This window comes from Akebia trifoliata, chromosome 7 (assembly GCF_017979445.1).
Source record: "Akebia trifoliata isolate Shusen 1 chromosome 7, ASM1797944v1, whole genome shotgun sequence".
NCBI lineage: Eukaryota > Viridiplantae > Streptophyta > Magnoliopsida > Ranunculales > Lardizabalaceae > Akebia > Akebia trifoliata.
The window spans coordinates 4,228,094-4,244,280 of NC_141381.1; the positions used below are offsets into that span (position 1 = coordinate 4,228,094).

General features: G+C 33.6%; 1 protein-coding gene across 5 annotated transcripts; it reads right to left on the reverse strand.

Moving 5' to 3' along the window:
* Positions 1–384: 384 nt before the first annotated feature.
* LOC147398052 (putative RNA-dependent RNA polymerase 1) lies at positions 385–14,503 on the reverse strand. 5 transcript variants are annotated; one of them, XM_086447165.1, is made up of 6 exons: positions 14,267–14,503; positions 14,075–14,154; positions 6,650–7,201; positions 3,533–5,436; positions 2,288–2,438; positions 385–1,321 (listed from the first exon to the last, which is right to left on the reverse strand). In XM_086447165.1, exons 3-6 carry the CDS (start codon positions 7,169–7,171, stop codon positions 488–490), a joined length of 3,411 nt encoding a protein of 1,136 aa, XP_086303291.1. In that variant the 5' UTR covers positions 7,172–7,201; positions 14,075–14,154; positions 14,267–14,503; the 3' UTR covers positions 385–487. The 5 variants fall into 5 exon arrangements, with proteins under 5 accessions (XP_086303291.1, XP_086303290.1, XP_086303289.1 ...); XM_086447164.1 differs by having other exon boundaries at positions 14,075–14,157; XM_086447163.1 differs by having other exon boundaries at positions 14,075–14,183.
* Between the last annotated feature and the right edge of the window lie 1,684 nt (positions 14,504–16,187).

Below are 16,187 nucleotides of genomic sequence, written 5' to 3' on the forward strand. Positions count from 1 at the left end.
TCGCTGCAACCCGTTGTTGGCTGCCATGTGTTGGATTGTAACTCTTCTCCTATTGATCTTTTGTTGATCCTTGATAAGGATCGTAGTGGTTGGCGGTTCCTTAGGGTGTAGCTGGTTTGGGTCTGGCCTTAACCCACTTAATCTTCCAAAAAAAAAAAAAAAAAAAAATATTTGAATATGGTTAGAAACCTCATGAAAAGCGGACGTATATAATATCGAGAGTTCGTTCACTGCAAGCAAAGGTTTCATGTCCTTCAATCCCAAAGAGAAAGTTCAACGTAAAAAAAATTGATTTATCAAGACAAATCAATAATTGTGAAAATCAAATAGCACCATAAAAGTTACTTATGATCAACTCCAACATTTCAACCAATGTCAACAACGTAAGTTAAAAGTTCATATTTAAATAGCTAAATAATTTTTTTGAGTGCAAACATATAGAAATAAGCATTTTTGAGAAATAATACGTAAAAGGATTCATGATTTATCAACTCAAGCTCAGATCACGAACAAATTGGATTTCCAACGAGTGATTGAGATTCCTCTCACTATTCTTCTTTTGCTTGATCTCAATCAGCTTGTCATAGACACACCATGGAAAACTAAGGTAATGATCCCTCTCCATTCCCTCATTATAGCATCCCCAATAATCCGGATGATACGTTACATGGTACCACGCCGATGCCTTCTTGTATACATCATCTTCTTGAGAACCCGACTCAGTATTATTCTTCTCATCAAACCAAGTCCGTGCTTCCTTCTTCAAAGCTTTCACCGCAGCTCCGATTGCTTCAACATCTCTTCTTCTATAAAATGTTTTTGACATTTTCATTATACTCCCACCAAGAATCTCTGACTCAGTTTTGATCCCATAATAGTCCATCATGTTCCCCAACTTTAAATCATATTCACCTTTGTAATAGTACGCATCATCGATATAATCCTCAAAGCCATCAACTTCCATGTCTCGATCATAAGACCTTTGTGCCACCTCCTTAGTGAAGGCTGTTATACAACTTGTACGTGGTGCGATATCTTTGACCTCTCTGAATAGTTTTCCAATCACACGACGTGACTCGTAAGTTGGTTTATTGAGCTTTTCCATGAAGTCCGGGTACTCTTTGACATGTAGATGAGACGGGATTTCTGCTGGCACACCGGTTTTTGGGAAGTCGACAGCAATTGAGAATTTCATTGCGAGCTCTATGCAAGCATCACTCGCTGCCTTGAGTGGTTCCTTGTCGGCGAATGCAGTGTGGGCATTTGCAATGATTCCTAAGCTGTCATTTACTATGTAATTTGTGAAGTACTCTTGAACTTCCTATATCATCATCATAGAAGTAAATATGTTACCAATTGAGAAAACAGGGGAAGGATATTGAAATTAGATGTAGTGGGGGAGCCAACTACATGTATATTCAACATTGATTCACTACATATCACTCTTAATTATTAATTAACTTTATAATTTCAAGAACGCTTTATTTTAAGACTCGGTGGAAATTGAAATATTTCGGTGAATAACGTTAGTGTTCACACAACCACATCTAATAGAAAAAAATATATATACACATATGTATTTAGCGGATAATGAAATATAGAAAAAGGTAGATAAGGCTATATATTGAAGACATAGGGGATGAAAATTTCTCCACTTATCAAGCATAACAAACTACTAATGGGACTGTTGTGTAAATGTCTTGTATTCTGTTGGCACTGTGCAGAGTTGCCGGGGTGCAGGGGGAAGCTCCCCCACCGAGGGTCCTGCTGAAATTTTAGGGTCCCAAAAAGGACAATCGTGTAATATTTTCTTAAGGTTTTTTTTTCTTTCTATTTTTAGGAGATAGACGTGTTTTAGAAACTCCCAATTTTATAAATAGATATCTCTCAGGCTGTAAAACTTGAAAGAAAATAGTAATTGTTCTTGTTCTGATCCATGGACGTTGGCACACTGCTCCACGTAAATCCTTGTGTTTGTGCATTTTTTGTTTCGTTATTTCTCAGGGACATCTCATTCTCTAATTATTAGTGCAAGATGGAAATAGAAATACATCACATTGTATGTCAAGCATTAGCATATAATTTTCTCTAGAAAACATTAAAGTAACAAGACGATGAAAATCGTAAAGTAATAGACATAATTATCCAAACTCCACTACCATGAGAAACTAAGAATAGATAGATGGAGTAACATCATGCTTATAATAGTGAAAAAACAAGAATAAAAATATAAAAATGAATTAGTAGAATTATTGCTATAAAGTATTACTATCGGCAAGAATATTACCTCAATCGTAACATCATGGTCCAAGAGAACACTTTGTGCTGGGGTATAGTCCATGGGTGTGACCTGATGAGGTGGAATAAGTTCAGGGTCCCAACAGACAAAGTAGATATCTCCATCCAAGTCACTCCCTGAACACTCATTGGGATGGGGTCTACAATCACAATTTTAACTTGGAATGTTAGCACAAACAATTTTTTTTTTTTTTTTTTTTTTCAACATTTAGAAGACAACTAATTTGGGATTCAACAAAAATAGTTGAAAGAAAATTTTCCTCTTCAAAGCATTCCCATTGAATTTAAAAATGAAAAATATCTGTGCAAATAAATTGAACCATATTCTTTCCCACATAACACAAGTTCCCATTGAGTCTATATATCCCACATATTCGACTGTCATGTGTGGAACATGTACTATAAAGAAACTGATCCAAAAATTGTTGTGTAAGTGTCTTGTATTCTGTTTAGGCTTGGGCTTCAAGAGGAAAAATAGTATCAATGGGGACCTTTTCCAAGGTGGAGTGGCCTCGGACCTTCGGGTGAGGATACCCACAATAAGCCATTGTACCATTCAGCAAGGAGTACTATTAATCATTGATCATTCCACTAGTATTATGTGAAACCCTTATTATGTCTGTTGGGGGTATATATATTTCTCTTTATTTGGGTTATTTTAGAGAGCTTCTATTACCACACCAACTTTTACTATCGGCACCCCAAGTGTGTGCTAATGCTTTGGTGATTTACACATGAAGTGAGGTGGCGTTAGCAAAAGTTGGTGTGGCAATAGAATCTCTATTATTTTATTCTATATTGTTCTTGTGAAAAATGAAGCAGAAAAGAGAATAGAAAATCGTACACAAAACACAAGGATTTACGTGGTTTAGTAGTATATCTACATCCATGAACATGCCTTCATAGCTTTGGATAATGATAGTTACATATGAAAGGATGGGAAAGAAGATGCCAAGGTCTAAAGGTGGGGAATTTAGACTGAATGGTCATTTGACCCAATTTAAGATTTCAATTCTGCCAAAACAATCCAATGTATCCTGCCACTAAATGCATAATTTTTTTTTTTGCTTTTTTTAACATGTGTGTTCTCTACAACATTGAAATATAAGCATCTAACAAAGCAATTTATTCAACCAAATCAAGACAATAAGCTCAATGGTAATAATATAAATATCACACTAACATTGAACTATTTTCACAAATACTGAAAAGAAGTCATAATAATATGACTCACCTTTTGCCTTTTTGAGGAAAAACAACACAATCCACCATATGTTGCAAAGCCGGGACATTGACAGCCTGCAAGATGCGCACATCTCCGGGGTGCAGGCATGGATTTTTAGCTACAAATACTTTCTCTTCAACGATCAAAGAACCTTGGTTTGATTCATTCCCTCTACTTGTAGAGAGTGCATTATTACCAAACAGTTTATTGCCAACACGTGAAACTTGCACAAAGACTTGCCCATATTCCAAGGTTCCAGTTTCATCTAGACATCCCATCATTGATCTTCCCTTCGGAAGAAATAACCTTGTTTTATTCCTCAGATCCAACAGCTTTGACGCACGAAATGTTTGCAACATCATTGAAAGGAATGGTTCAACATCAGGCTTGTAGCCACACTTGAGCATTTCCTTTAGAACGTCTATGCCTTCTCCTGAAGACATGATCTCAAGTGCCTCTTGTGCCCTTAGAGGATCTGTTAAAATCACATCTAGCTGATCAACAGCTTCTTTTTGTTTCTTTTCAAAAATACGATCTTTGACACCAAGGGTAGACAAAAGAGTGATTAATTGACGATTGAGGAAACAAGGTTGAAACTTACTCCATGTCAATACATCCAAACTTGTGTTCTTTGACACATACTTAGACATGCTTTTTCTCAAGGACAACTTATTTACTGATGTTGGATCCACGGCAACAACACCCTTATAGCCACCATATCTAATTTGAAAGGCAGATGGAGTAGAACTTTGAATGCCACATTTTGTTGCCACTCTTTGTGCAAATTTAGCGGAAATTTTCCCAATTCCATCGGAGAAAACATATTTCTTTCCATTCTTTTCAATCTCGACATCAGGAATAGTTTCAATTTCATGCTTATTAACAGTCAAACTTTTCATTGATGAACTAAAAGATTGACCGAGTCTTGCTGAGTATTTAGCCACATTTCTTATCTCACGAAAATCACCCATCCATTCCCTGATATTAGCTGCCGTAATCTCATTCAAAGGAGCAAACATCCATACAGAATTATCCCTCAGTTGACTTGACGAGAACGCAAGAAACTCAAACTTCTTATCACCAATAACAATGCCATTTTTCAAAGTAGAAAGTATCCTTTTATATATGTCGGTATGCCTTTTACCTTGACTTGTAGATGCACGTGGAGATAAATCCATTGAGCGCATTTTCTCCCAATCCTCATCAACAAATGAAACGCGGATAAAATTATCAATGGCTTCATGATACTTCCTTAACACCCGATTGGAAACATTAATCTCAGGACCACAGTAGTATACTTTCGAAGGGGTTACTTGAACCCTACGAGTGTACACCAAGCCATCATCCAAGGAAATAGAAGGTGATTTAGGATTATGCTTTGATGTGAGGTACTTTTTGTACTGCTCACTAAGCCACTTTACGGGTTCATAGCAGCTCTCTTTTGAATGAGACAATTTTTCGAGAGCACGTTCGATATGGGTAATATTGGGAATGTATGACGGATGAACCAACCGAAAAAAAGTGGCATCAAGTGTTGGCCCTGCTAGGTACCCATTTTGAACCAAGGAATTAATCTTGAAAAGGATATTATATGGCAATTCAAGTCCTTGGGGAGGCCCAACAGTAGGTACTAAATCCGTACTGTGAGAAAACGTAGAACCAATCTCTAGAAAGAATAGACCATCGTCTTCTTTATAATTGTGAAAGTTTTCACAAATACCCGGAAGCTCACTGTTGTTTGGAAGTTCTAAACATAGAGCAGAAGATTGTCCAATACACGATGATGTAGTAAAATCAGTTGCTCTTACCCATTGATCATCTGATGGATCTCTAAAATAATTGAAAGCTGGATCTTTGCATATATCTCCTGATGAGGATAGACATTTCTCGTAAATCCGCGGAGCAGAAGACACCTACACAAATTTGGCAATCATGTCAACGATCTTACTTACATATGTTTTATATAAGGCTTATAAGCAGAGAGTTCAGAACAATTGCACCATTATAGAATGGGAAATGTTCAGCACCCAACCATTTACCCAACAATTTGCCCAACATGTTTTGTCCTACATGGGTTAGAAGCTTTGGAATGGGCTGATTTTTTGTGAGGATGATCTCTACTATTAGAAGATCATCGTCACCAAAAATCAGCTCATTCCAAAACTTCTAACCCTATATTTACAAGTTGAAAAATCGTGGACCTTCCATTTTTTGTAAACCATTTGTGATGGGGTTAGAAGTTTTGGAATGGGCTGATTTTTGGTGAGGATGATCTCCTCACCATAGAGATCATCCTCACTAAAAATCAGCATATTCCAAAACTTCTAACCCATGTAGGACAAAACATGTTGGGCAAATACATGATTCAAGTATGGAACTTGCACTCATATGTATCAAATCTCAAATTTCAAGATGAAATATAATGTGCAATTTACCAAAATGGTGCACTGTTCAACTTATTTACCACAGTAGTAAAATTTAAAATGGACAATAATTTTTGAAAAGATTAATACTGGAGTGACCTCAGTGAGGGACACACAAGGGACATCTTGACGTGGTGGAGTGTGCATGCTCATAGATGCATTTTCTTCAAGATACGAGTAAAATATATCTATGAACATGCACGAGCCACCACGACAAGGTGTCCCGTGTGTCCCCCACTGAGGTCATTCTAACACGACTCTTTTGAAAAATACCCTTTTTAGCATTGTTTTATAAAACAGTATACATATCCTCTGTTTAAGTAAACAGATAGAAATATTATGGAAATGTTTGTAGAGTGATGTTTGCTTCAAAAGAAAAACATCATAGTGGAAGAATTTAGTTGACAAAACAGTGATATTTCTCTCTGTTTGCTTAATGGGGGAACATGTATTATACTGTTTTATAAAACAAAGTTAAAAGGGTATTTTTGGTACGAAAAAATACTGTTCATTTCAAATTTAATTTTACCATATGGTAAAATTACTTATTTACCAATACGTTAAATTACCATTTTGGTAAATAATTTGAATTGGCATTGTTTTGACAATTTTTCAATTTTTAAAACGAAAACACAGCTTATTTAGTCTTGAACAATCAAGAAACGATACGAGATAGAAAAGAACACATTTTAAGGAATTAAACCTGGATTAAGAGAAACTTTGTATTTAGCTCCTGTGGGTGCCGTAGCTGGATTTTCCAAACACTATCATAAGAAAGTTCAAGCTTATATTCCACATGACGATGAGTTAGTAGAAATTCCAATTTTCGAAGGCCAAACCCAACATTGAATATAACGTCCACCGCTTTCCAAAGAGCAAAAAACCTTTCATCTGAAATCTGACAGCCAAAATGCAGAGCTGTAGCTTCCACACTAAGCATTAAGACTCTTGGCTTCGGTACAACATCATCTTTCATTTGACGAACTTTCAGATAAGAAGTCCCAAAGTATAGGCGTCGATAAATCAATGAGGACATATCTTCGGCATTTTTAATGCTTTCGAATTGGACTATTGCATATGCACTTGAATTTGACCTTATTTTTTTGGTCTGCCTAATTTTTAGTGCAATTATAGATCCCTTGCCTATATGTTTTTCCAAAAAGTCCTTAACTGTTTCTTTAGATACATCAGAAGGGAATCCAGAAACCTGAATTGTCCTGCCCATGTCCTTCCAAGTAAACTTAACTGCAGTCTCCTGTTGTATAATACCGGAAATGATTGTTAAAATCTAAAATGGCAATTTGTAAATGTAGGATATTAAAAACAATCTTCCCTAGGCACGAAGATCATGATCAAGAAAAAATAACATATATATATATATATATATATGGGAAATGTTCAACACCAAAAGTTTTACCCTACACTTTAACAAAAATTTTTTGTCTTGCATGGGTTAGAAGTTTTGGAATGGGCTGATTTTTTGTGAGAATGATCTCTATGATTAGAAGATCATCCTCACCAAAAATCAGCCCATTCTGAAATTTTTAGCCCCATGTTTACAAATTGAAAAATCGTGGACCGTCTATTTTTTGTAAACCATTTTTGATGGGTTAGAAGTTTTGGAATGGACTGATTTTTGGTGAGGATGGTCTCCTCACCATAGAGATCATCCTCACCAAAAATCAGCCTATTCCAAAATTTCTAACACATGTAAGACAAAACACGTTTGTTAAAGTGTAGGGTGAAGCTTTGAGGGGCAAATGGGACCATATATATATATATATATATATATATATATATATATATATATATATATATATATATATATATATATATATATATATATATATAGGGTCCCGTTCAGCAACAAACATTTTGGCAAAACATTTTTCAAAACATGGGTTAGAGGTTTTGGAATTGCCTGATTTTTGGTGAGGATGATCTCTACGGTGAGGAGATCATCCTCACCAAAAATCAGCCCATTCCAAAACTTCTAGCCCCATGTTTACAAGTTGAAAATCCGTGGACCGTCCATTTTTTGTAAACCATTTTAATGGGGTTAGAAGTTTTGGAATGGGCTGATTTTTGGTGAGGATGATCTCCTCACCATAGAGATCATCCTCACCAAAAATCAGCCTATTCCAAAACTTCTAACCCATGTAGGACAAAACATGCTTGTTAAAGTGTAGGGTAAAGCTTAGGGTGGCGAATGGGACCATATATATATATCTAGGGTGGGTTCCGTAGACACATAAAGCTACTCATAAAGCTATAACATTTTTGTCTTATATGGTTAAAAAGGTTCAGAATGGGCTGATTTTTTGTGAGGATGATCTCTGTGGTGAGGGGATCATCCTTGCAAAAAATCATTATATTCCAAAACTTCTAATCCCATCAAAAGTGATTTACAAAAATTAGACGGTCTAAAATTTTTCAACTTGTAAACATGGGGCTAGAAGTTTCATAATGGGCTGATTTTTGGCAAGGATGATCTCCTCATCATAGATATCATCCTCACAAAAAATTAGCCCATTCCAAACATTTTTACCCATATAAGACAAAACACGTTGTAGCTTTATGAATAGCTTTATGTGTATACGGATCCTAATCCATATATATATATAGGGTCTCATTCAGCACCAAACATTTTGTCCAACATTTTAGCCAACCATTTTTGTCCTACATGGGTTAGAAGTTTTAGAATGGGCTGATTTTTGGTGAGGATGATCTCCTCGAGGAGATCATCCTCACCAAAAATCAGCCCATTCTAAAACTTCTAGCCCCATGTTTACAAGTTGAAAAATCATGGATCGTCCATTTTTTGTAAACCATTTTTGATGGGGTTGGAAGTTTTGGAATGGGCTGATTTTTGGTGATGATGATCTCCTCACCGTAGAGATCATCCTCACAAAAAATCAGCCCATTCCAAAACTTCTAAGCATGTTTTGAAAAATGTTTTGCCAAAATGTTTGTTGCTGAACATTTCCCATATATATATATTGTCCGAACAACAAATGCAAAGCAAACTTTAGATCAATTCGGACCCTTGATACACACGACACTGCTATTCTGCTAAAACCACCAAATATGGAAGTAAACAAGTTCATTTAGAAACTCAAAACTTTGAACATTATCTTGTGAAAAGTTATATTTAGTGATTGGTAATTCAAGAAAGAGGCTCTTCTCTTTCTCCTCTTTCTCCATGGCAATGGCCAAATTAGTGCTCCAAAACTCAAGTTAAACTAATCTTGAGATCATCCCCAATGGAAAGAAAGAGAAAGAGAAATAGATGACAATACACAAGATTTGTTCACGAGGTTCATCCAAAATCTGGACTACGTCCCCGGACTCCGAAGAGCCATTCTACTATTCTTGAAATGACTTATTATACTTCTTCCATTGACTATGCTTTTCCACCTAACCTATTATCAGTCCACTAACATGCATGTGGACCAGTTTACTTTGTACCATCTACACCAACCAACTACTCCAATAAATCGATCTATTGGAGAAGGGAAGAACTATGAATATAAGAGGGTCATGAGGCTTAACTGGGATATGACACACTCGAGAGTGAAGGAAAATATACACTCAATACCTAAGGTATCTGATTCAACGACTGACTACTTTACTAGCATTCTATTTCTAATTACTAAAGGGAAGCATCCGGCCAGTTTAATCAATAAAAGGATTCGATTTCCCACCGATGTTATTTCCGAACTATGGCATTGAGATTCCTTGATGGATTCTTCACTGCCTGTATTTGATTAACTTCCACCTCAAGCCTTGAAATTGGCAAGAATTTTAGTCACTTGATTCCTACCATTTTCTTAGTGAGTAAAGTGAACTTTTTGAAGATCTTTATGCAAAAATAGTTATTGATCAGGGTTTTCTAGAACCCTAATTATATAGACTTTACAAGTAAATTATATACTACATCATCTAATTAGATATAATTCATTATTAGTCTATATTTATTATTGACTTCCATTAAAATATGTATTTCAGACCTAATTGCTGTTATTTATATGTAACAGGAGAAATTCGTAAAGTTTCAAGGCGAATTAAAAAAATCCGAAGATATCACTATGATCCAGGATTCAAAACAAGACCAATAACCAAAATTCAGGTCCATTAGGCCAAATTTTAACGTGTTGCCTAGGTCAACTTGGGCAGTGCGATAATGTCGAAGAGTCAAACATAGAGATTTGTATAGGAGTTTGGCAGCTACAAATGCTTCATATTGAAGTTGTTTTATTTACGAAAGGTTTTCGCACCCTAAAAACCCTAGAAAATCCTAATCTAGTCTTTATAAATAAGAGACCAGATCAGATTCAAAGGGTATCTCATCTCTTTTGAGATCAACATCTTTTTTTTTTTTTTAGTTTTAGGTTTTGTTTATTTTTTTAATTTTTTTTTCTTGGTTTCAAGCTTTGTAAGGAGATGATGTCAATTTCAGATCAAGATTAATAAAAGACAACTCTCTTTTCTATCATCTCCACTCTCTTACTTTCGTGGTTTTTTTTTTTTGCTTTATTGTTCTTGCGATGACTATCGACTAAACTCTCCGTTAGATCGGTCGAGGAAGCCGGATTAAGTTTTATTAATCTTTTTATTGTTCTCATATTAATGCCTTATCGTTTTATTGTGATAATCTTAAGTAAGTGTTATCAGATTTAATATTAGTGGTTTCTCAGTTTTAATGGTTTATTCTTTGATAAGTTCAAGATAAACCATGCTTCATAGAGAATACTTAATATTTATCTTATAATATCGACTTAATACATTAATCACATACTATGAATTTCCTTGCTAATATCATCACTAAATCTTCCAATCCACAAACATTAACTTTGTTTAGGGGATCGAGATAAATATAGGACGGTAAAATCATTGATAGAACTTGTGATGATAGATCCGACTGATCTACACTTCTTCATAGTATTTTTAGTCCTTTCTTTTAGTGTTTTGTTTTAGATAAATTATTCTTAAAAATATTTTTAATTTGGTTACGTAAATTGAATTGGATTTGAAGTGGAAAGATTACCGGATTAATGTTGTCTTTGTGGATCGAACCTTGCTTGTCGAGGTAGTTTTGTTATTTAATTTTATCATAATTTACAACTTGAACAACTATTAATCATGATGAATGAAAAAGGGATAAGTATCTTATTATGAAAAAGCTATTAATCATGATACCATGTTTCTTGATACAACAGTTTGAAAATATCTTCCTACTACAACGAGGTGATAAAAGCTTTAACGAGTATAATGGTACACTCTTAAGGGGATTTGAGAAGAACTGAATATGTTCTAACCTCTCTCTAGTAATCTTGAGCGTAAAAAAAGACGGCGAGAAATTTCAAGTAGCAAAGTTTTTATTTCTATGCTTAATCTTGAGTACTAGTAATGGTGTTCCTTCATTATATAATGTCTATGCTCGTGTGCAATGAGTAATTTTTCATGTTCGATTGCCCACCTCTTCAGGTTTTAAGGATATTCAACATTGATAGGAAATAAACTCTTTGAACCATACAAATCATACAACAAATGTATTGGGATAGTTTGCATCTTGTGTAGAAGACTAAGGGTGGCGAACACGAGTCAAAAAGTTCATACCATATTGGTTGTCAACTAAAGCTGGTGCTAGAGCTGTTGCGCTTCATTCTCATATGTCTCCTTCAATGGCATGTTGTTGATTATTTTATACATTCAAATCTCAACACTACTATTATTTTGTCACAATAGAATCAATCAAACACATATCTCAAACAATCATTCATGAATAAAAATCTAATTCAAGTTATCATTACTTATCTTATGCCATCGCTAAACCTTTAATCCAATGTTTTTGAAGATGCTCCCTTTAATCTATTCTTTCCTCGTGCTTTTCGAAATCTCAATCGGATTGGTCTTTTCTTCTAGACTCACCTTCTCCCTTCTCTTTATTTAAATTAGTTGAGTTCTTGTGATTGATGGATATCACTTTCTTTATCTCAACGTTTTCAATGTTTTGTGTCCTTTCAACAACTATAATATGGGGTTAGCTAATCCCTTTTATAGATGAAGATTGAGGGCTTGGATTAATTCTTTTATTAGATTTCCTATGCATCAAAGTCTCCTATTAATTCCTTAAAGAATATATCTCTAATGATATTAGGTTTCCATTTAAAATTGATATCTATTACATTATAGAATTCACATGCAATATAGAAATTAAAATCGTGGAGGTCAATGGACCTAAGTCAATGAGGCCAAATTGACCCATTAGACCGATTGTGAAGAATTATGGTACATATTAGGGGGTGCAACTTGGTTCGATTTCTGGCCAAATTGGAACCGAATCAAATTGCCATAGAGCCAAACCAACCCGAACTGAGTTAAGGCCGGTTTGGTTTGGTTCGGTTCGATTCTATTGCCAACATCTTAAAAACCTAATTGAATCAATATATTTTTAATAAAAATAAATAAATATAAGTATGAAATCTCATATAATGAGTTAATAATCTATCCATCAATAAAAAGAATCATTAATGTATCCATACAAAAAAAAAAAAAAGTCAATAGTTTTTCTATCAATTAAAGTAAGTCCCATCCATCCAAAAAAAAAAAAAAAGTCATTAATCTATCTATAAAAAAAACAATCAATTTATCCATAAAAAATGGGTATAGTTTATTAAATGAATTAATAATATTTATTTATAATTTTATTAATATAAGGATTATGTATACAAGACATGAATTAAGAATTGAACTAAATTGGTCGATTATCTATTTTGTTAACCCGGAACCAAACTGAAGTTCATTATAAATCGAACCAAACCAATCCAAAGCTCTTGGATTGGTTCTTGGTTTGAACCGGTTCAAGTTGCATCCCTAGTACATATGTTGATTGGTGGAGCGATATTTGTATGATATGGGTTCTCAATCTTTTAATTAGAAGAATTATTTCTTCTAATTTTGTATATTCTTATATCCCACCACCTCTTTTAAGTTTTAACTTGAAAAATCCTTAAAACAACAGTTGCAAGAAGCTTCTATTTAAGATGATTCTCGCATTTTATAAGTGCACTTCCACACTTTTGAATGGAGTATGCTTAGCACTCATAGTTCATAGATGACAACCTATAAACTTGACAGAGATAGACTCTTGTCACGATGCATAGGTTATGAAATTATATACTTCTTACAGTAAGTAAAATCATATATCTTTAAAGAAGGACCACTTAGTTAAGTGGTAAGACCTTGGGAGGATGTTCTCAAGGTCTTAGGTTCAAACTCTGTATCTTGAAGTTCGAATTTATGAATATATAACTAATGTAATCGAATCTTTGTATTGTGATATTTCTTTTTTTTGTTGTTGTTGTTGTGATAAACTGTTGAATCTTTTCATTTTTTTATAATTTGATTTCTAGTTAGGGCATACTAAAGTGTTAAGTCCATGGGATTAGGGAAAGTTTTTGTAATCACAAGGGTAATATTGTCAAAATAATCATTATATTTCAAAATTCTTTTTGTAGCCAAAAACTTTTTAAAATGATAAACAAATAACTTTCTCATAACAAGATTTCAGATTCCAGAATTTAGAAAGAAAAATTAGTTTCCAAACTCCAAAAGTGTTACCAAACATACTCTAAGATTTTATATAAGCCTAATCATACTTACTTAAACTGTTTGAACGAGTGCTATAATGTTGAGACAATAATTTGAGCCAAAACTTTGTAATATTTGAATGGTGTGTTTTAATCTTTAATTGTGGGGTGATAAGTAATTTAAGAAATTGGTGTTTAATAAGTAAAATAGGTAGGTGTGTCCATAGAATCTCTGTAATTTAACGTTGTAAGTTTTTAACGCCACTGCAGTAATTTCTCAAGAAAACCTTACTCTCTTCGTGATTCTTAAGCTAAAGAACAAGAATTTTGTGTGTGTGTGCGTGTGAGAGAGAGAGAGCAATTCTACAGCAATTTATTCTGTTCTAACTTCTAAAACTCTGTATGATTCTTCAGCCAAAGAGCAAAAAATCGAAACATTAATCACAAACTAGAACAAAAAAATTGACTAAAACACACTTCATTTAAAGGAAAACAAAGAAGAAAAGAATAGACAACATGATCACAAACAAATTCACCTGGAATCTTCAGAAATGAAGTTCGTTCCTTCACGCGAGCGAGAGAGAGAGAGAGAGAGACAGCAATTCTACAGAAATTTCTGCTGTTCTCACCAAAGAACTAGCAACACTGATCACAAACTATACTAAACAAATCAACTCAAATTACTGCATTAATTAAAAGAAAAAAGAAAACACCAGAAACAAATTTACCTGAAATTAATGTTCAGAGTTTAAGTTTTCACGCGAGAGAGAGAGAAAGAAGAATGTTGACTTGGCTAAGCAAGCTCAGCAAAATAAATAGAAGAAACGATGATGGGGTATGAGTAGTGTTCTACCCTTTAATCTTTATGGATGGAGAATCAATCCCAAGTCTTCTCCTTCTCCTTCTGTTATTAATTTACTCGATGAAGTGTAATTAATTACTTTCTTGACTTACCATTTCTTTTCGATTACTACATACCATCAAAAAGAGACGACTACAAACAATTGTGCCCACCTTTTACGAGAGAAGAAACAAATAAAGCAGATTCTTATTTGAGAGATTTTTTTTTGCTCACAAATGTTTTCGTTACAGTACTCAGGAAACCTTGTAGACTCTCCTGTGCATGCCACGTCAACCTAAAGAGGGTAGTTTTATAAACATTAATCCGACTAACCTTACTTACTTGTAAGGATTTCACACTTACTAAGTGTTGTGCAACCAATAGCTCCCTACATTTAAACTTATTAGTTATTATTTATTTATTAGAATCATTTTTTGCCCCCAAAAACTAATGAAATTGTAAGCACATGAGTCTCAAGATCACTTTATTTAATTAATTTGTTTAAATTACAAATATATCTCTTTTAATCTACAATATTAGAATGAGAATATGAGATCAGGGGCATCGATGCATCTATTTCAGTGTTTTTTTCTCGATTTCTATTCTTAACATTTCTAGTTTTGATTCTCAATTCAATAGAACCATAACTGAAACCATAAAAAAAACTCCTTTTTAAATAGATGTGATTTATTTTTTATTTTTTTTTTATTATAAATTCCTATCACTTGATTTTTTTGAGACCCATAACCGTCTCCAATCGATTCCAAGAAACACGTCTCTAATCGATTCCCATGTAAAGGGACATAAATGAGAAAAATAATATGTGATATAATGCCAAGTTAATTTGTTGAAATCAAATAAATGTTTATTTTATTTTTAATATTATAATGAAATAACGTTATGATGTAAATTCAAAATGATCCTGACTAATATTTTAAAGTCGTGATAATCTGACTCCCCCACTGGCACATTCAAAATACTCTTCTGACGTGGCATGTGCTAAAATCATAGATTTTGTGCCTCGAGATACACATCCCCATAAATATGTGTAGTTGTGTATCCCATGGAGTAAAGATTTACGTTTCTCTCACATGTCACGTAATGAGAGTATTTTGAGTATGCCACATGGGGGAGTCAGAAAATCATTACTCTATTTTAAATTACAAAAATGCCTTTACAATATATTAATTATAAACTATGATGTAAATTTCAAAATTGATTGTAAAAAAAGTTAATTTTACTTAAAACCTTAATTTTTATAGTATATATAATTGGAGATGCTACCTAGTAGTTATAATTAATGGGAAGCGATCGGAAGCCCTAAAGAGAGCTAAACATTTTTCAAAATAGGGGAAGTTTCGGAATGTGTTGATTTTTTGAAATTTTTTTTAAGGAAAATACCTGAAATACCCTCTTAACCACTTTACAAAGTGGCTTGATTTTAAAATATACTTAATTAAATAAAAAACTTGATCAATTTATTTGTAATATTTGTGCAATATATATATATATATATATTCTATTTATTAAAAACTATTCATAAATTCAATATAATTTTATTTGACTCATTTAAGTCGACTTGCTAATTTTTGAGTTGAATCAATTTGATAAAGATTTAAGTTGAGCTTTAAAATTATGTTTTAATTATTTATATATTTTAATAAATCTAATATGCATAGATCTAATATGTTTGATGATGATGATGGCCTTGCTCATCTCCATCAACATCATCTATGTGAGTTAAAGATTATTAGTTTTGAAAGAGAAAACAAGAAATTTTTTCTTTCATTTAGGTCATTTTTTCATTG

What these genes read in the sequence shown, in the direction of transcription:
- LOC147398052 (XM_086447166.1), bottom strand. Translation starts at nt 7,171, where the DNA reads ATGGGCAGGACAATTCAGGTTTCTGGATTCCCTTCTGATGTATCTAAA. An exon ending in TTTCCTCAAAAAGGCAAAAG is followed by an intron (nt 2,439 to 3,532) that starts GTGAGTCATATT and finishes TTGTGATTGTAG; the next exon opens with ACCCCATCCCAATGAGTGTT. An exon ending in ACCATGATGTTACGATTGAG is followed by an intron (nt 1,322 to 2,287) that starts GTAATATTCTTG and finishes ATGATGATATAG; the next exon opens with GAAGTTCAAGAGTACTTCAC.